Here is a 20,811-nt window from a genome sequence, read left to right on the forward strand (position 1 = left end):
AGAATAGGGGAGAAGTGTGATCCTAATGACTTTGACTGTGGAATGATTATTGGTACCAGACAGGGTAGTTTGCATATCTCAGAAAGTGCTGATCCTCCTGGGATTTTCACACACAACAATCCCTGCAGTTTACAGAGAATTGTGTGAAACACAAAAACATTCAGTGAGCAGCAGTTCTGTGGGTGAAGACGCCTTGTTAATGAGAAAGGTCAGGACAATGGCCAGACTGGTTCAAGCTGACAGGAAAGCAACAGTAACTCAAATAATCATATGTTACAACAGTGGTGTGCAGAAGAGCATCTCTATACATGGAACACATTGAATGAGTTACAGCAGAAGAACACGCTGTGTTCCTTCCACTCCTGTAACTAAAAAAGTGGCCACTTTATGTGCACAGCGCAGATCAAGCTCTACTTTCAACAGGTACTAATACAGTGAGCAGGGCACACCAAGTAACAGAGTAGCAAGAGAGTCAGTGTCATACAGCATGTAAACAGGTCCGATGGCCCAATTCACCAATTTCAGATGTGTTACCCAATGAGTTGGCCATCTGCCCACATTTGGCCCACAATGCTTCAAATCTCTGCTACTGACATTCCTAGCTAGATGTCTTTTAAAGGTTATGGATGTACCCACCTCAATCACTACTTTTAGAAGCTTATCCCAAATATTCAGCACCCTTTGCCTGAAGATGCCCTTGATGTCCCATGGACATGGACTGATATAATATCAGGATTCTTCAATTTAGCTGTATTGAAACAACTATTTGTCATGTAGTGAATGGATAATGAAGGTCTATGGTGTGGAAGTGCCTCACATTCACAATTGACCATTTGTAGTAACAAGGATTATCTTCTACTACACACTGACTGAGGACTCCACTCTCCCCATCTCCTGCCAAGCTGAAGGGAATGTACAAGAGAAAGCCACCCATGAGGCCATATATCTTGAGCAGGATGGTCCTACATCTGCAAGGATGAAACCACAACCATCAGCCAGAAAAATCACATTGGTATTAATCCAGAAGGCTTGAGTACTTTAAGGTTGTAATCTACCTATTTGAGGTCAGAGAGATTTGAACTAGGCTGCAGGCTTCATGCGTCACTCAATTTATCTGCATGATTAGGGACAAAGAAGATAGAAAACTTGGGAAGTTAATTCTGAAGGGGGGAATTAGTGGGCAATCAACTTAAGATGATGGAGAACATGGGATGGGGATGAGACAAGTTCTCACCTGCTCCCTCAACACCACCTCTAGAAAGCCCAGCAGTGGTTTTGCTCCCAAGGAGACTGAAGTGAGTGAGACTCCTCCCCCACCCCCATCCCAACTCTAATCAACTTTTACAGGAGCACCATTGAGAGTGTCCTGACCAGCTACATCACCGTCTGCTATGGGAATTGCAAGGCATCTGATGGCAAGACCATACAAAGGATTATGAGGACTGGTGAGAGGATCATCAGGATTTTTCTTCCACCCATCCAAGATAATTATCAGGAACGCATCACACACAGGGCCCTTAGCATTAGCAAAGATCCCTTCCATCGGTCTAACAATCTCTTTGACTCTCTATGATCAAGGAGGTACTGTAGCATTAGGACAAGGATTGTTAAGATAGAAACCGGCTTCTTCCCCCAGGCTGTGAGACTACTGAACTCTCAGCAAGCACCCAGGTCTCACCATGTCTGAAGCACCAGCGGTGTTATACTGTTTACTTATTAACCTGTGTCGTTAATGCACATTATCTGTTTATTTGTGGTACTATGTGTAAATTGTATGTACTGTATCGTGCACCTTGGTCTGGAGGCACATTGCTTTGTTTGGTAGCATACATGTCTACAGTTGAATGACAATAAAATTGGACTTGAAGAGGCTAAAGAAACCTGTAGAACGTAGACAATCAAGGTCTAGAAGGCACAAAGGAGAGGTTGGGGCAGGCAAGATTGTTCCCATGTCTATACATGCTTGGTTAGAGTGTTTTCATGTGTATCTATGTATGTCCGTGGCAAATCGGTGCAGCAGAGCCCAATCTCTAATATTCTTAGATTTCCTTATGTTATGACCCCAGCCCCCTCCTTTGTGAGATTCGCAACAGCCCTAGTCAAGGGGGGGTCAAATGACCCAAGAGAGAGAGGGAGACGTGCTGAAGACCACGTTCCCCCGGGAAGCAGAATAAAGCGACTCTTTGACTATTGTCTCATGAAGACCACGTGGAAAGCCCTCGGGCAAAGTGGGCTGGTCGCTCAACAAGACAAAAACCTCGGACATAGCCATTGTCTTGGGAGACACCTTTGTGGGATAAGGAACTGGCCTACGTGCAAAATCTCAGGGCAATGTGAGGTGGGTGATGGGGGAAGGATTGCCTCACCCCCCCACCCTGATGGACATCTACAACCCTGCCAGTCCAGATAAAAGGTGGGCTGCCGAGGCGGGGCGCCAGACGCACCAGAAGATACGCGAGAATTCCTGCGACAGCGTTTTGAGAGCGACAGCCGGTGGTGGGGTTCGTGTGCGTCCTTTCCTTGCCTGGGATTGGCGACCTCACCACGGAAGAACGGCCTAGCTACAGGGGAAGCCACAGATGAGAGTCCATTCCCCAACGAGACTTCCGACTACCTCCTACAGGTTGGAAAACCTGTCGGGTAAATGTTTCATTCTCTCTCTCTCTTTCTAACAAAAGTGCACCAACGCGACACCACGACAACGGCAGCGGGTGGAACTGCAGTGACCGCAAAAAGACTTTTAAATATCCAGTAAACAATATATATCTACATAACCCCTAGACAACGATAGAGCTTATTTCTGATTGATTATTACTATATCTGTGCTTTAGATTGAGTTGTGACGACATATATGATCTGAATGTTTTGTATTAACCATACGTTTGTGCCCCTTTATAAATAAAATCGTTTGAAATTAGTAGCATCAGGCTTCGGTGGATCCATCTATCTTTGCTGGAAAATTACCCGGTTACTGGGGAACGTAACACATATCTGATCAAGACCTTGATCTGCCTAGACCATATGGCTGTCTGCATCAGCTACCATGCTTAGAATGAATGTAGAGGCATGTTATCCTTGATATCCAGTATCAATACTCTGATACTAGAAAAGTAAACTACCGTAGATACCGGATTATAAGCCGCTACTTTTTTCCCATGCTTTGAACAGCTTTGAACACTGCGGCCTTTACTACGGTGCGGCTAATGCATGGTTTTTTTTCAAGCCACCAAAAACATTTTGCCTCGTAACAGTAGACCAATAAAATTGATGAGTAGTTCACAGAGGTCCAATGAAATTGTACGATAAATCAAGTGCACTTTCACAATTAAATTATTGTAAATCAGTCATTTGTACTCACCCTCATCAACATGGAAAACACTCGAAGAAAAGCATTGTGCTGCCTTTATGGCAGTTATTTAGTTTATAATATTTTCGCTTAGTAATTCATTTGTTAGTATTTTCTAGTTAAAGTTAGAAGTGTTTTAAGTATATTTGTTTTCTGTACTACATCCCGGGATGCTATGACGTCACATCCGGTTTCGCCGCGTCTTGTGGGAAAATACCGGTTTGTGATAAACGGAAAGGTGGGGGCGAGCGCATTAGACCCGCGCGATGATGCAGCTTTTAAGTTAAAGGCGATCAATAACTTTTCCTGGTAGGCTGCAGTATATATTTTTTTACCAGTCGTTAGGAGATATTGGAATGTTGTTCGTGCACTGTTCAGTAAAAAAGTATACGCAACGTAATTTGTGTGTTACCAATACGTATGTATATTTAAAAGTAGCCGTGTTACAGGCACGTTTCGAAAAAAAGCATTTGCAATATGTATTTGTTTACGTTACCATACGGATTTAATTAAAAGTTAAAAAATCCTCACGTGTAATATCTTTCTGTGTAAATATCTCATATTACAACGTGGGACACCTGTGGCTTAAAATCCGGTGCGGCTTGTACAAGTACAAAATTGATTTTCTTTCTAAAATTAGAGCCTGCGGCTTTTAATCAGGTGCGCTCTGTAGTACGGAATCTAAGGTAGTACAGCTGCTGATATTAAGGCAACATCCAACACAAGCTTTTAATATATTCTCAAGAAATGAGGCTTTGAAGGTTAAATTAAATATAAACATAATGCAACATTAACATCAAGTATTGAGTTACTACAATCCTTTAGACAATCCATTGGCCCAAGAACAAATATATATCGAGATGCCCGCCAGGATTTTTAAAATCTAGCCCAGCTGCTAAAGGAAATAAACTAAAGATTCCCAGTTGAGTGACACCTGCTAGAAAGTATTTGTGGATAAACTAACAAGATCAATACAGAATTGATAACATGGATAAAGTATTCATATTTCTAACATAAATTATGAATACTATGTTGAGCAATAACAGCAAAAATATTTTAGTAAGTCTTGTAAAACAATTAAAATCAAGACAGCTAGATCAATTAGGATTTGGTTTATTATTGGTTACTTTCTTTTTCCTGAAAGTAGCAACTCTTTCAGGTGAACAGATCTATCATAGCAACTGTGTTTCTGGTAACTGATTCAAATGAGGATCATTCTTGTAAGCAGTTGAGCGAGCGTCTATTGGCCACTCGGTTGTTGCAAGTAACAGAGCTTGGCCCAATTCACTCAAAACCAAACTTGCATATCAATATTTTAACCAGATTTTGTGGAGAATAATCAGAAGTGGGATGCTGGATTTCTCTGCTAAACATAGCTTTAATTTATGCATACTAGAATTACAATCTACAACCATCTGTTTGTCTCATTGTTTATTATCTGCATAGAAGGAGCATTGTTAGAGAAATTTGCCTAGATCAAATAAACTAACATCTAAAACTCCTGCTTTGTGATAACGTGTTCAGAAAGGTTTGTATTGGTGTAGAACACAAATCTACTTGCGTAATTTATGAATATGTAAAAACTAAAAATTCAATTCTACAAAGATGTTCAAAGCTTAGAAGTATAAATGAAAAAATACAGCTAAAACTAATGAGTCAGAGTATTCTTGCACATTAGACAGTAACATCAAATGCTCCCAGGCCTAGTGTGTCACTGCTGCAATATTTAACAGAATTGGCTATCAATACACACCTTGGAATGTGACCATTTCACTGACAAGGTATCAGAAAATAACCAGCAACTGAAATTATATACAAGCAACAGTTGTTCAAAAACAAAAATAAATATCCAAAGCACTAACTGGAAGGCAGTCCAAATGCTGCTTTTAAATCAACATTCAGATATGACAGTGAGTTAGTCTAAGCAAAGAAATCCCAAGTGTTATCTGTGCTGTTATACCTTCTCAAAAGGACCAAGGGTTTATCTTAACAGAAACAAGTAGTTCCTAGTCGCCAACTGCTGCACTGGATGCAATTATTTCAAGGCTTCATTTCTCATTTCTAACTGTCTTAAGTAGTGACAGAAGATCCTTATAAACTGCTCCAGGACAGGAATGCAAGTCCAGCTAAAGTCTTGAATGCGCAATAGTCTAACTCAGAACAGAACCAACACCAAAGGCTCAGAGGTCAAAAAAGTTTACTACAAAGCAGTTAGTCAAATGGAGCACTATCACTTTTCTGACTGCATAGGCAATATCAATGGAATCTTTCTGAAGTATAATTGTCTCACAAGTTAAAACATATCATCAGTTAAAATGCTCTTCCAGTTTTGCACTATTCTTAATTTGTCATGGGTGTTTAGCTAGAGCGATCATCAGCACAAGAGTACAAATAGCAATAATTTTGAAGCTAATTAATTTAGCTACAGAAAACACATTAGTCCAAAATTGACATTAGTATTTCTAATACTCAAGTCCAGGATTTAAAGACTCTGCATTATAATAAAGTTTCATCATTGGGTGTACCAGGAACAAAACTGTCACTCATAACTGCATTAAAGAACTCCAAAATGCTTCCAGCAAGAGGATGTTTTTCCTTCCAATTCTGCAAGAACTTTGCAACTAGAAACATGTTCAGGCAAGCATGATAATATTGCAGAATCGAGGCTCCCACTTGCAAATTTTTTTAATTGTAAATCTTTTTGTGGGTGGTAAGGAGTTGAGAAATTTACTGTACTGTGCTACAACAATTTTGATTTCTAAAGATGTCATTTGAATTACTTGTACAACACTGTTCTATACTTCATAATTATTACTTATTCATTAATTTCGGGTCAAAAAGGTGATACAAAATGTAACCAATTACCCCAAGCAAAATTAGGTTTGCTGTTTTTACATTACCCACAAGTTACATGCAGAACTACTCCCCCAGACTTTTGAAAGTACTATATTTCTCTTCTATAGAATCAACAGATGTCACTTTGCCAAAAATACAGTAAAATCAGTATTTACTGTTAACCAGGTCAGCAGCTTTCCTGAGCTTTATGGCATCCTCTTTGGTCTCCAACCTCACTCCATTTCACGTAACACTGAAGAATGTTCTTGGTGATAAGCAAAAATGAAAGTCACTAACAAACAAAATAATTTTGGAAATAGCTTTAAACTACTTAGAAATATTATTTCACAGAATTCAACCCAGAAGATACTTGGATGAATCAGAAATTTCATTCAGCAGGTGGTGTGCAGAAGGAAGTCTTACATTTGATCACCAGCTTAAACTTCACACCATTTTAAAAGTTTCTATCCCTCTCAAGCAGTTAATCTGATCAACCATTCTAGTTACCCCCTAACCACACCCCCTATCTATTACCTCACTCACTGCACTACACTTCAAACCAATTATTATAATGCTGCTTACATTGTAAATTAAAGCTGGTATTTATGCACATTTTATTTCATATCTGTACTTTAGCCTTATGTTTTTATATAATTCTTTATAATTACTGAATGTTGTTCTATTTTGTTGCATGTTGTGCCAACACACCACAGCAAATTCCTAATACATGTAAATGTATATGGCGAATAAAGTTGATTGTTGCATCAAATGATCTCTATCTCTATCTCTTTGCTCCCATGATTGTAGAGGGCTACTATCAGTGTAAAAAGATCAGCTACACCAAAAGATCGGAATTTAAATACATTATCTTAATTAGATTATATTCCCTGGGGAAATGGGTGCAAATCTGTTCTTATCCTAATGCTCAAAGTTCAACCAGTCTAGCCATATCTATTCCATCAAAACAGCTACAAAAAAAATCTGAACACCAACTTTCGTAAGTTTTTTTTGTGATGGGAGGAGGAAATGTCCACTTCATAAAATCAATGTGGCCTTTCAGAGAAAAATATGAAACCCTCAAATGCAACATTGGAGGGATAAAAGAGGAAAGCCTTGCATATTTGAAATAGTGGTTGATAACACATTAAAATTAATAAGCCCAATGCAGAGCTTTGATCAGGTAACTGAATGGTACCAACTTTATCTTACAATGGAGTTAACCACACTATGTGACTTCTGAAGCTAGTGAATGGATTGCAAAACTCAAGCCACCTGTTTAGCAAAAGTCAAATGAATATCTATATATTACTCTGAGATCTTACAATAGCTCCCTCATTGCCAGAATCACAGTGACACTTCAGAGCTGCCCCCAGCACATCCTCGAACTATGTTGGCTGTTGAGGCAAAACGGCACATTTTTTGATGTACTGTATATGACAAAAAAAAAGCTAATCTAATCATAACCTTTAGCCAGCTGGTGGTGTAGTGGCATCAGCACCGGACTTCCAGGAGAATGGTTCCAAGTACAAATCTGGACAGCTGCTTGCACACTTTCCATCCGTGCTAGGTTGAACCTCAAGTTAGCAACTCAGCCTTATAAATAAAATAGTCAAATGCTATGGAAATGGCAAAAATGCCACTCAATGCACGATAAGGAACAACAATCTTTACATTATTTTGAGTTATCTGCACTTTTTCAGAATATTCTGTATACTTACCAATGATTCACAACCTTTCTGTTGAAGACACTGTTTAGCAATTCCAAAACATAAAAACTAATTGACAGGAAAACAAGACATGGGAATGTGAGTCTAACTTAGTGTTAACTGTAAGTGGGGTGCACATGTATCACATGGTAGCATCAAGACATATGCAATTCACTTACCATAATGAATTTAAACAAAGAATGCTTAATTGAATATTTACAGTATTACTCGAGTACAACTGAAATATTAAATAACACTCCTCCCTGCTTAGCTATAAACTCCAACTCTAATACAGAATGCACCATACACAGTATACTATATAATACAACACCTATATAAACATCCACAGCATAGTATATTTTCAAATTGTCCCATTCAGGCGTAAAGATTTAATCACTGAAGGATTTTTTTTATTCTTGTGAAATAATGTCTTTTCTGATTAGGGAGGTCATTCTGCTTGGCAGGTGAGACTTGTGGCTATGAAAACAATCTCAAGTTCTGGGGCCTCCTCCATGGTGTTTGTAGGAGTCGACTCTAGGGAAGTAGGAAGTGGTTCTGACAGCTCTGGATACCTTTCTTCACTTTCCTTTTCTGTTTTCTAGTTTGTGCATCTTGATCTTGGGAAGGTCCATTTAGATCAATGGAGTATTCTCGTATTAATCCTTCTATTGCTCCCTTGACAATCTGATATCTCCTCTTGGCTTTTTCATCCACAACATAATCAGATGAATCTTCTGTTTTCATATCTCCATTGACTCCTTTCTTTTTGGTCTTCCATTCATCCAGCTGGGCTTTTGTCTTTACAGATACTTTTACAAGCAGCTTTTGGTCTTTCACTTTAAGTTCACACAATAACCTTAATGCATGCAGAGTAGATTCTGGTTCTTTACACTCACAAAAGCCAAATGCTTGCAACTTTCATGAAACTACATGAACTCTCTTCCAGCTTAAAATCAAGCCACATTTTGCAAGTAACTGCCTAACATATCAGATGCTTTCTCAGACACGCTACTTACAAAAACTGTTGTAGCTCGACCACTGCTTACTTTCATGCTTCCTCTGGGCAGCATGGTCGTTCCTTGGTCTAATCTGCTTTCAAACCAGAGGTTGGCATCAACACTTGTTTGCCCTCTGATGGGCAACAGTTCATGGCGTACAGCATGGAGACAGATGCAGCAGTACCTTTCTTAATTTGTTTTTAAATTGACCCTATTACAGGGGATATGACATACAAATGGTGGTGGAGTTCCATCAAGTAACGGTTACCTCAGCCACTCATATCCCCACAATGCTACCCACCCCCGTTTTTTAAACCACATACAAGGCCAATGTGGTTTGTTGGTTGTTGTGTTTTACTGTTACAAATGTCATTCCCAGAGGAGTTACCTTTTCTTCAGTGCAAGCTGTTAGCTGCTTATCTGCAGGCCTCAGTATGGTATCTTTGGTAAATCTCAAGGCTAACCAGTCTTGTGTCACTCTTATCAGATCATCAATAGCATGCAGATTACTGGGTTTTTTTGAAACTGCAATTTGACTTTTTAGCTTTTTCTCTTCCCTGCACAGTCGATTTTTTTTAGATGCCTGATATGCTCTTTGTACTGTTACGTTCCCAGTAACCGGGTGACTTACCAGCAAAGATAGAGAGGTCCGCTGAAGTCTGATGGTACTATTTTCAAACGTTTTTTATTTATAAAGGGGCACAAACGTATGGTTAATACAAAACATTCAGATCATATACGTCATCAAAACTCAATCTAAAGCACAGGTATAGTAATAATCAATCAGAAATAAGCTCTATCGTTGTCTAGGGGATAATACTGAGTCCAATGGAATATAAAAGTCACTCATAAATCTGCAGGCTTTTCCGTTTGGGAACCGCTGGCATTTCACGTGTTGGAGAGAGAGGATTGGTGAGAAAAAGGAACACTTGCCCGTCGTCTTTGCGAAGCAAATCCCGGTTGTTAGTTAAAACGGTTTTCCTTTGGTTTCAGCCACAGACTCCCGATCCGGAATCTAACGCACGTGGCTTCCTTCAAAATGGCTTCCCGCTCTGACGGGAAGCGCTATCGTGTCTTCTTCGTGTGTCTCCTCGGTGCGTCTGAGGGGCCGCCTCGGCAGCCCACCTTTTTATCGGGACTTGCAGGGTTGTAGCTGTCAATCAGGGTGGGGTGTGGCAATCTTTCCCCATCACCCAGCCCACATTGCCCTGAGGGTTTGCACGTAGTCCAGACCCTTATTCCACAAAGGTGTCTCCAAAGACAATGGCCATGTCCGTGGCTTTTGTCTGGCTGAGAGGCCAGACCACATTCCAAACCTTAAGGCTTCTCTCTTATTTTCCTGAGTCCAATGTCAGCCTGTCGCTCTCTCTCTCTTGCGATTCTCACAAAGGAGGGGGCTGGGGTCATAACAGTACATAGAAACATAGAAAACCTATATCACAATACAGGCCCTTCGACCCACAAAGTTGTGCCAAACATGTCCCTACCTTAGAAATTACTAGGGTTACCCATAGCCCTCTATATTTTTCTAAGCTCCATGTACCTATCCAGGAGTCTCTTAAAAGACCCTATTGTATCCGCCTCCACCACCGTTGCTGGCAGCCCATTCCACGCACTCACCACTCTCTGCGTAAAAAACTTACCCCAACATCTCCTCTGTACCTACTCCCAAGCTCTTGTGGCAGCCATTTCAGCCCAGGGAAAAAGCCTCTGACTATCCAGACAATCAATGCCTCTCATCATCTTATACACCTCTAGCAGGTCACCTCCCATCCTCCGTCGCTCCAAGGAGAAAAGGCCGAGTTCACTCAGCCTGTCTTCATAAGGCAAAGTACTTTGTTGCATTTTCTGCAAATTTCACCTTTAAATCTGGATTACTCAGGTATACGTGAACCCCTGCTGCAAAGGTAACACAATTGGTTTGGCCAAGCAGGTTTCTGTTTAAATGCTGCAATTTTGTTCACTCTCATTTTCACTTCTGTCTGCTGTTTCCATTGATACAGATATTTCAACTCCTTCAGATAGGAGTCATTTTTGAACACTTTACACAAACTAAACAATTGCTAAAGTGCATTAAGCCCATTATCAAACTGGCAATACTCAGACAATTTCTTCAATTCAGCCACATATGATGAAATGAACTCCCCTTCCTTTTGATTTTGCTTCTGAAGCCTAAAAGGTTCTATATTCAACAATGGTTTCAGTTCTAGAAGTTCCTACATTACATTTACAGTATCAGCAAAGCTCAGTTTATCTGGTTTGGTTAGAGCAGTTAAACTTCAAAGCAAACTGTATGCCTTTTAAATCCAATGCACTCAGCAAAACTGGTACTCATTTCTCATTGGTTATTTCATTTGCTTTAAAATACTGCTCAATCCTCTCTGTATATTATATCCAGTTATCCTGTTGTGTAATCAAACATGTCAATATTTCTGATGTGGCCAGCTATTTCTGCTCTTTATTTTTATGATTATCATCTGGTATTTACTGTTTATTAAATGTCTGCCTTTCCCCCCCCAAAACTCTATGGTCTTTGTTCTTGAAGAAGCACAGGTTTTTTTATTCGACAGTTTCTCACTGCACTTTATGAAAACTTGAATGACTCGCTACACTTCAAAAAATAAGTAATCTCTGATTAGTTTAAAACTTCCTCGTCACCATGTTATATTTTGTAACTCCAAAACAAAAACTAATTGAAAGGAAAATGAGAAAGCCAATAATGCAAGTCTAACTTCGTGTTTACTTTAAGCAGGGCATGCTTGTGTCAGGTGGAAGCATCATGACATATGCAATTCACTTATTGTTACATATAACCCATAATGATCTATTTAAATGAGGAGTGTTTAATCAAATACATTTACAATATTACTAAAATGTTAAATACACAGATATATTAAGTAATATATTTTCAAATATATTAATGAGGAAGGTTGTCAAACAATGCAGCTGGATTTAGATCAATTAGAAATTTGGGTGGAGAAATGACAGAGTTTAACCCGGATAGGTATTAAGTGGTGCATTTTGGGAGGTCAAATGCAAGAAGACAGTACAAAGCAAATGGCAGGTCACTTACGAGCACTGGAGTCCACAGTTCAAAGTAAATTTATTTACAGAAGGGTGCAAGTTGGATAAGTAGGACTAATACCATTGGCAAGCAAAGAGCCTCAGACTGAGGCTCACTAAATGGAGTTAAGGCATAAAAAATAATTTAGACAACGTACTGTAATTTGACATTTTGAGATAGACAATTCTAAAAACATTTAATTCTTCCTTTTGGCTAGTACTACATGTACGACTTCAGAGAGAAATGTTCTGCTCTATTCAACTGATCTCTCAATTAGACCAACCTAAAATGCAGGATAATGAATGAAAATAAATACAAAGAAATTTTCACATACCATTAGCTAAGCATTCAGCTAACTGCTTAAACTTGCAGTTAGAACTCACATTTAATGGATCCAGCCAAAGAGCACCAGAAAGTAATTGCAGAATTGCACCCTGAGAGTCAACATCAACCCTGAAAGAATCAACACATTCAGGGAGGAAATAGGTTATGATAGGGGGAATGGCCATGAGAAAAAAAACACAAAAGTATAGTTTTAAGAGCTTGAGAGAGTGCATTACCTCCACTCATCTAGAAATGCATTAAGTGCAGAACTAAAACATTCACAGATGGTTTAGAAAGTCATTTTGAAAGGCTAATTTTGATTTGCTGTAGATCATCCAAAATCTGGATACATGGTTCAGCTGGTAAAGCTTGACTTTGAACAACATATGTGCATACGGTGTGAATAAGAGTACAAGAGGAAGAAATCATTTCAAATTTATAAAAAACACAACCTTCAATGAATATTGCACATCTTCAATCTAAGTACATGTATTATAGTTACAGACCTATTTGAAGTGTTATTTTAAATTGTCACCATTGTCAGCAAAACAGGAAAACTGAGCAGGTTAATATACATGGCAAGGTAAAAATTAATGAAAACAACAAAGAAACCAGGGTATAAGATTCATTACTTAAGATGAAAACTGATTAAAAACAAACATGAAAATAAATTTACATTTGACTGTAGAAGAAACTGGGAAAAAACTAGTATTACAGTAGTAATACTGTGAGCTATTACTAACTCACAGTAATATAATTCACTGCAGTTCAAGAAATCGAGCATTTTAAAGAGCTGTCTACACATCCCTTACATCATACATCATCTTTGCCTTCCTTTTCCAAGAATAAATCTTCATTAAATGTAAATTTCATCCTTGCATCTCAACACAATAAGCACAACTGTGTGAGCTTTGCATCTTTGTGATGTCTTAACAAAGAATGTCTTATGGTTAGTAGCAATGGTCCCCTGAACTTCCAGACATTGCTAACAAGGCACTTTTGTTACTGTGCCCGAGAGGTGCTGATTTTTGATATTGTGCCTCACTGATGCACATACAGAATTTATTCTTGCCAAACTAGGGAAGTTTAAATTCAGGGAAAAAACAGCCAATAAGAAATACAACAACCTATGCTCTGTTTGTTTAAATGAGACACATGTCTGAAAGAGTAACTGAATTGCATAAGCAAACATTAAAGAGTATCAAAAATGTAGCCATAGTAGGTTGTGAAATGTCTTAGGAGATGGAGGAGCAAAGAGGTTCAAGGAGGAAATTCTAGAGATTTAGAAGCTTGGCAAGTGATAGTACTGTAGCTAATGGTGCAGCAATTAAACTCAGGGATAGGCAAAAGGCCAGAATTAGAGCAGCAGAGTTGCAGGAGATTTCAATGACAGAGAGGAGAAACATCAGAAAGGATTTGAAGTGCTATTTCAATTCAGGCTTTTAATAATCATTCTTTTCTAATTGCTCCACCTTTGGAGGCTGTGTTTCAGCTTCCAAGAGCCCAAACTCTGGATTTCCCTACCTAAACCAATTCTCTTTTCTTCTCCATAAACCCAGAGCAACAAAATGCTAGATGAACTCCAGCAAGTCAGGCAGCTTCTATGGAGGGGAATAAACAATCAACATTTTGTGCCAAGACCTTTCTCTGGACTCTTAAACTTTAAACTCTTTGATCATCTACCCAAGTACCTTCTAAGGCTTTATAGCAATTCAAGCATATTTGTATTTACTTTGAGACTTTTATTTTTTTTAAATTTTATTTTATTGAGATACAGATCAGAGTAGGCCCTTTTGGCACTTCAAGCCACACTGCCCCTGCACCACCTGGTTTAACCCTAACCTAATCACAGGACAATTTACAATGACCAATTAACCTACCAACTGGTAGATTTTTGGACTGTGGGAGGAAACCGGAGCACCCAGAGGAAACTCAGTGGTTACAGGGAGAACATACAAACTCCTTACAGACAACAGCAGAAATTGAACCTGGATCGCTTGTACTATAAAGTATTGTGCTACTGTGCTGCCCCAAATCTTTTATGCATAACTTTTTGATATCATCTATGGTTTAAAAAGCATGTTTTTGTCAGACTAATATTTTCACAAATATCTGCAAAATTATCAGCAACTACAAGAGGAATTAAAACAGGGAAGCAAAAGTAATTCATTTTAACTTAAGGAGACAATATACATTTCTATTAAGTCTGGCGTTGAAGGTTGCAAAATGACTATCTGTAAATTCATTTTGTGGCTTCCCTGTAACAGGAGAAATCCTCAGATAAACTGCATATGGTTAAACACTGTGGTTAATCTGTGGTTCAAGCCAATGATGGAAGGAAATGTTAGTGCTCTACAGAGTAAGTGTCAACTACACTGCCCAGAGTGTCTCAGATTGACTTTTTTTTATTAGAACAACGTGCATCGGGCTGAATCATCAACTTTGTCAATCCCTCTCCCTAAAAATGTTGTCCAAGCATTTCTAATACTTATTTCATTTTTAATGCCCCAATACAACTTCTGGTCAGTGCAGGTTTATTTCTCAGTTGCAGTCAGTAGCAAAAAGCTCTGGATCAGACTTGGACCACTATTTATGAAACCCTGCTGATGATTTTCAGGCTAAAAATCACTATATCCCTAAACAAACTACTCTTGAAAATCTATGCAATACTCAAAGTAAATGATTTCTTGTAATAATATTATAGGACTTCATATATCTATAGGGATAGATATGCCACAATATGAACAAAGACAAATATGAGGTGCTGCAAAATCATGCCACTATATTCACTGATGTACCACTTTCTATGCAAAACACTTCAGAAGGCTTTTCTTTGCAAAGGCATTAGGATAGATTGCTCCTGATCATTATTTACTTCGAGGACAAAAGAAAACTTGTATGATCACCCAGGTAGGAAGTGAAGACTAAATCTCAAGTCATTCATTAGGACTTTCAGAAATTCTGACTCAAACTCCTGCTCTCTCCTACTTAGAGGTTCCTTTTAAACCAACACCATTGACCAAATATTGACCTGGTATCTCTCCTGCTTAGTGCAAATTAGAATGCTCAACATATAGAAGATGCTGATGTTATTAAATGATGCAATGTAGGGGTGAGCAGAGCGTCCAATCTGGGCAAAACGATTACTCATACATGTACTTGAACTTGAGTAAAAAAAAAGTTGAAAGATGAGGAATTTATTTTGGCACATGGCAATTTCTTATCTGTTGCACGTTTAGCTTTAAATACTGCAAAACTCTTTTTACCAATGCAATAGAAAGGGGTATACTGAACAGAATATACTTTAGAGACTTAATTCTAATGGTCAATTGCATTTCTCATTTACTTTACCATTTAAAAAATACTCAGCCGAATTTATTTGCTTGAAGATGGAGATAATAGTGAAGATCTATCCCCTTCTTTTATCCAAATATTTTTAAACCAAGAAACTTTGAAGCTCAATTCCTGGTGATTATATTACTCCACTCCATCGATAGATTTGGTAATTCTAAATGTATTCACACTGTTTCTGTATATTCTGAAAACTTCCCGTTGCTCTAAATGCCACACTTTCAAATCTTATAATCCCAAATCTATTGTACAAAAGTTATTAAATATACTTAATTGCAGTAGTTACAAAGTAGGATTTACTTTTGTAGCAAAAACTTTTTAAGAACACAAGGAAGTAAACACGAGCATGCCAGGGGTGATTTTAAACCTGCTCTGCTATTCAACAACTATTTACTACACTATGCATTGGCAATTTGCATACTGTATCCTCAAGAATCAAAGAGAATCCATAAAACTCAGCTTTTAAGAGTACTGAAAACGGTCAGGGTAGGAAATTAAAACATTTACAGCATACTATTTATGAAATGCTCTTCATCGTAGCCTGAAGACAGTATTCTGGACTCCACTGAAAGGAATCAGCCTCTTGGCATCTCTCATGAACACCCCTCAGATTCTTGCACACCTCAATGAAATCATATTTTCTCAACTTCACTGAGCATAGGCCAAACTTCCTTAATCACTCTTCACACAGAAGATCTTGTGCATCTATATGGCACACAGTAGTATAGAGACTAGTCACTGTAGATGTTTGCATGTATGGAGTCTCAAAACAGTAGTGTTCTTAATGCAGCCACACTAAATTCCTGCAAATTCAACAAGCCTTACTCTTGTACTCCACCTCCTTATCCTTTGCAACTGCCATTCAGCAGGCCTACGGCTGATCTGTGACTTAACTCCTTGTAGCCATCTGTTCACCAAAATCCTTAATAAATTTGGTTAAATTAGCATCAAGAACCATTTTTAGAAGTTCCAAATTTCCACTATTTTTTGTAGCTTCACACCTGAAAGTATTGGGTCTAAATTATAGGCCACATTCCTTAGTCTTATATCAATGTATTTCTCTTAATCAGTTTTGAGCAAAGTACCCTTGAGCCTTCCATACTGTTGTAATATAACACCAACTTTTACTACATTACTGAAGTATACCAAAATCAGTTCTTTGTGTCAAGATTTCACATTTCCAAAAAGCTGTATTAAAACAAATTAAAAACAAAGGTTAATCAATTTGAAATGTTCACTGGTTTCCCTCTCCTGTCCTGAATACAGAATTTTGTTTATAGTTATCAGATTTACAGCATCTGTGGTGGTATTTTAATTTTACACTAAATCAAAGATTTAAAATAAACCAAGAATGAATGACACTTTATGTAGTGGCACTCTCATCCCCTCAACTATTTTTCATACTGCATTGTGTGTTGTTTTGATTATAAGTTGTAAAATTTGATTAGGTGGTGTGAAATTAAATACACATCTTAATAATGGAAATATGAACCATGTTAAGTTTATCTGAATAAAGACTCTTTCTGCATTATTGAAGCCTCTTGAGGCAATGAATACAATGGGACACTGTACTGAATTACCCAGTAACTACATCTAACTTGGCAAATGAATCATTTAAAATGGAGCTGGCCAGTTCTTTCCATCTTGATTTTACATCCTCTTCCCATCTAAAACTTTTCAGGGTAGCATTTTCGCAAGAAAAAAAAAACAAGTTATCATTTTTCTTTTCTCTGCCCATTCATCACTTTAATTCATACAAGCATTTAGTAATAAAGCAAAGGGAAAAATACTAGAAAACTAAAATGATAGATGAAGGGTGCTTGGATTTTATTTCAAGTCAAAAGGAAATACTATATTTAAAGTCGTCTTCAGAAGAATACTAAAATATAAATCTACAAAAGGTCTTTAAAATGAAATTAAAAGAGAATAAAACCCGATTTATTTGTATCTCGTCTCCACCGTGTGGCAAAGCCTGACAACCAGCCACAGATGCACCGCCACGGCTCGTCGGCACACACAAACTTCACGCCGTACGAACTCCCACCCCTATTGCCTAGCAACGACAGCTAAAACCAATCAGGATGCTGAGCACAACATCAATCAAGCCTTCCAATTTACGTTCATCAGGTTAGGTTGCATGAGCATACAGCCATGGAGACGGCGCAATTCCTTAGCGGACGGCAAGTCCTTTCCCGACCTACTTACCCAGAATATCAGATTTAAGAACACCAGTACGGTTTTGGATGATGTTATCCCGCACTGACCCATATTTGCAATGCGAATTTGTCGTGATCTTGTCCTCGACAACCGCCCTGTGAAGGTTCGGTTGTTGCTCGGCACTCTGGCCTATAGCCCCCTCAACTCCCGACGACCACTGACAAGTGCACACGACGGCACCCGGAGTCGGGAACGACCCAGCCTCCCACGTGACCTACGCGTCACTGAGGCATTACGTCACCGTTTACGTCCCGGCCGCTGGTTGTCTGTGATACCTTCGTGCGTCAAAACTGCGCCCCATCCCCATCTGCTGCAGGTCGGGCGGCGCCTGCGGAGACGGAAACAATTAACATTTCAACAGGTTTTTAATTAATTCTATTATGGTTATTGCATTCACTGAGTATGCCCGCAAGAAAATGAATCTCGAGGTTGTATATGGTGACATACATGCACTTTGATAATAAATTTACTTTCCACTTTGAACAGGTGCAGTAACAACATTTAAAAGACAGTTGGAACTACATTGCAAAGGTTAAGAAGGTGATGAACCAACGGAACTAGCTTGCATGAGGCATTTGCGCGAAGGGCCTGTTCTAACTCTCTGACATTAAGAAAAACTCAGTAGGTCGAGCAGCATCTGTGGGAGGAAACGAACAGTTGACATACATTCTGAGGAAGGGTCTCAACCTGAAGTGTCGACTATTTGTTCCCCCCGTAGATGCTGCCGGACTTGCTGAGATACTCCAACACTTTGCGTTATGATGGTCAACGATTAATTTTGTTGTTCCACGTACCAGCATCTCCAGACCCCTGTGTCAGCAATTAACATTTCAGGTTGATGGTATTTCATCATGTCACCAACTGAACCATTCAATGCTTTTCTCTACCTAGATGCTGCCTGCCCTGCTGAGAACTGCCAGCATTTCCTGTTTTTTTTGGTGAGAACAACAAGGAGAGTGCTGAAGGCACAAGAGACTGCAGATGATGGAGTCTGCAGCAACAAACAAGAAGCTGGATGAATACAGTGGGTCAGGGAATGGACATTAAACGTTTTGAGTTGAGACCCTTAAGCTGGACTGGAAAATAGAAAGGAAATGGCCAGTATAAGGAGGTGAAGGGAAAGAACAAGTGATTGATGGATCCAGGTGAAGGGTCATAAGGAAAGAGAGGAGGAGAGAGTAAAAGTTGTGATAGACACTGGCAGGTGATAGGTCTGGTCCTTGTGTTTACATTCTAAATTGGAGAAAGGACAATTTTGATTGTATCAGAAAGTATCTGGCAAGTGTGGATTGGAAGAGGTTGTTCTCTGGCAAAGGTGTATTTGGCAAGTGGGAGGCCTTCAAAAGTAAAAATATGAGAGTACAAAGTTTGTATGTTCCTGTGGGAATAAAAGGCAAGGATAACCAGGTTTAGGGAACCTTGGTTTTTGAGAGATATTGAGGCCCTGATTAAGAAAAATAAGGAGGTGCATAGCAGGTGTAGGCAGGCAGAAACAAATGAGGTACTTGAGGAGTATAAGAAATGCGAGAGAATACTTAAGAAGGAAATCAAGAGGGGTAAAAGAAGACATGAGGTTGCTGTAGCAGACAAGGTGCAAGAGGGCTTCTACAAATATATTAAGAGTAAAAGGATAACAAGGGACAAAATTGGTTTTCTGGAAGATCAGAGTGTAATTAATCTATGTGTTGAACACAAAGAGATGTGGGAGATCTTAAATGGATGTTCTGTAAATGGATGCTCGGGAGGTGGACACAGAGTCTATAGGTGTGAGGCAACACAGCAGTGAGGTCACCCTCTATACAGATTACAGAGGAGGAGCCCATTTTGTTATGAGGTAAATTAGGATGGATACATCCCCAGAGCCTGACAATGTGTCCTCTCAGACACTGTGAGAGGCTAGTGCAGAAGTTGCAGAGTCCCGAGCAGAGATTCTTAGCCACTGGTGAGGTGCGGGAAGATCGGAGGATAACTAACGTCGTCCTGTTGTTTAAGAAAGACTGAGGTTGGGGAGCCTAAAATTAGTAGTGGGAAGATATTGGAAGGTATTCTAAGGGACCAGATATATACGTATTTCGATGAACAGGAGCTGATTATGGATAGTCAACATGGCTTTAGAAACATAGAAAACCTTCAGCACAATATAGGCCCTTCGGCCCACAAAGTTGTGCCAAACATGCCCCTACCTTAGAAATTACTAGGCTTACCCATAGCCCTCTATTTTTCTAAGCTCCATGTACCTATCCAAAAGTCTCTTAAAAGACCCTATCGTATCTGCCTCCACTACCGTTGCTGGCAGCCCATTCCACATACTCACCACTCTCTGCGGAAAAAACTTACCCCTGACATCTCTGTACCTACTTCCAAACACCTTAAACCTGTGCCCTCTTGTGGCAGCCATTTAAGCCCTGGGAAAAAGCCTCTGACTATCCGCACGATCAATGCTTCTCATCATCTTATACACCTCTATCAAGTCACCTCTCATCCTCCGTCGCTCCAAGCTTTGCGTGTGGTAGGTCTTGTCTAACTAATCCTATAGGGTTTTGTGAGGAAGTTACTAGGAAAGTTGATGAAGGCAAGATAGTGGATGTTGTCTACGTGGATTTGAATAAGTCCTTTGATAAGATCCTGCATGGGAGGTTGGTCAAGAAGGTTCAGTCGCTTGGCATTCATGATGAGGTAGTAAACTGCATTAGAGATTGGCTTCGTGGGAGAAGCCAGAGAGAGGTATTACATTGTTGCCTCTCTGACTTGAGGCCTTTAGATAGATAGATAGATAGATAGATACTTTATTCATCCCCATGGGGAAATTCAACTTTTTTTTCCAATGTCCCATACACTTGTTGTAGCAAAACTAATTACATACAATACTTAACTCAGTAAAAAAATATGATATGCATCTAAATCACTATCTCAAAAAGCATTAATAATAGCTTTTAAAAAGTTCTTAAGTCCTGGCGGTTGAATTGTAAA

The 20,811-nt window shown here is 39.1% G+C and overlaps 1 protein-coding gene across 1 annotated transcript in view; it reads right to left on the reverse strand.

Moving 5' to 3' along the window:
• LOC140714353 (tetraspanin-3-like) overlaps nucleotides 1-18,072 on the reverse strand; it is a 69,257-nt gene extending 51,185 nt beyond the window's left edge. Inside the window, exon 1 of the mRNA XM_073025537.1 lies at nucleotides 17,830-18,072. Within this exon, the coding sequence (XP_072881638.1) occupies nucleotides 17,830-17,892 (63 nt within the window). The 5' untranslated portion in view covers nucleotides 17,893-18,072. The remainder of the gene's footprint in view (nucleotides 1-17,829) is intronic.
• Nucleotides 18,073-20,811: the final 2,739 nt, after the last annotated feature.

The sequence above is a fragment of the Hemitrygon akajei genome, chromosome 21, assembly GCF_048418815.1.
Source record: "Hemitrygon akajei chromosome 21, sHemAka1.3, whole genome shotgun sequence".
Lineage (NCBI taxonomy): Eukaryota > Metazoa > Chordata > Chondrichthyes > Myliobatiformes > Dasyatidae > Hemitrygon > Hemitrygon akajei.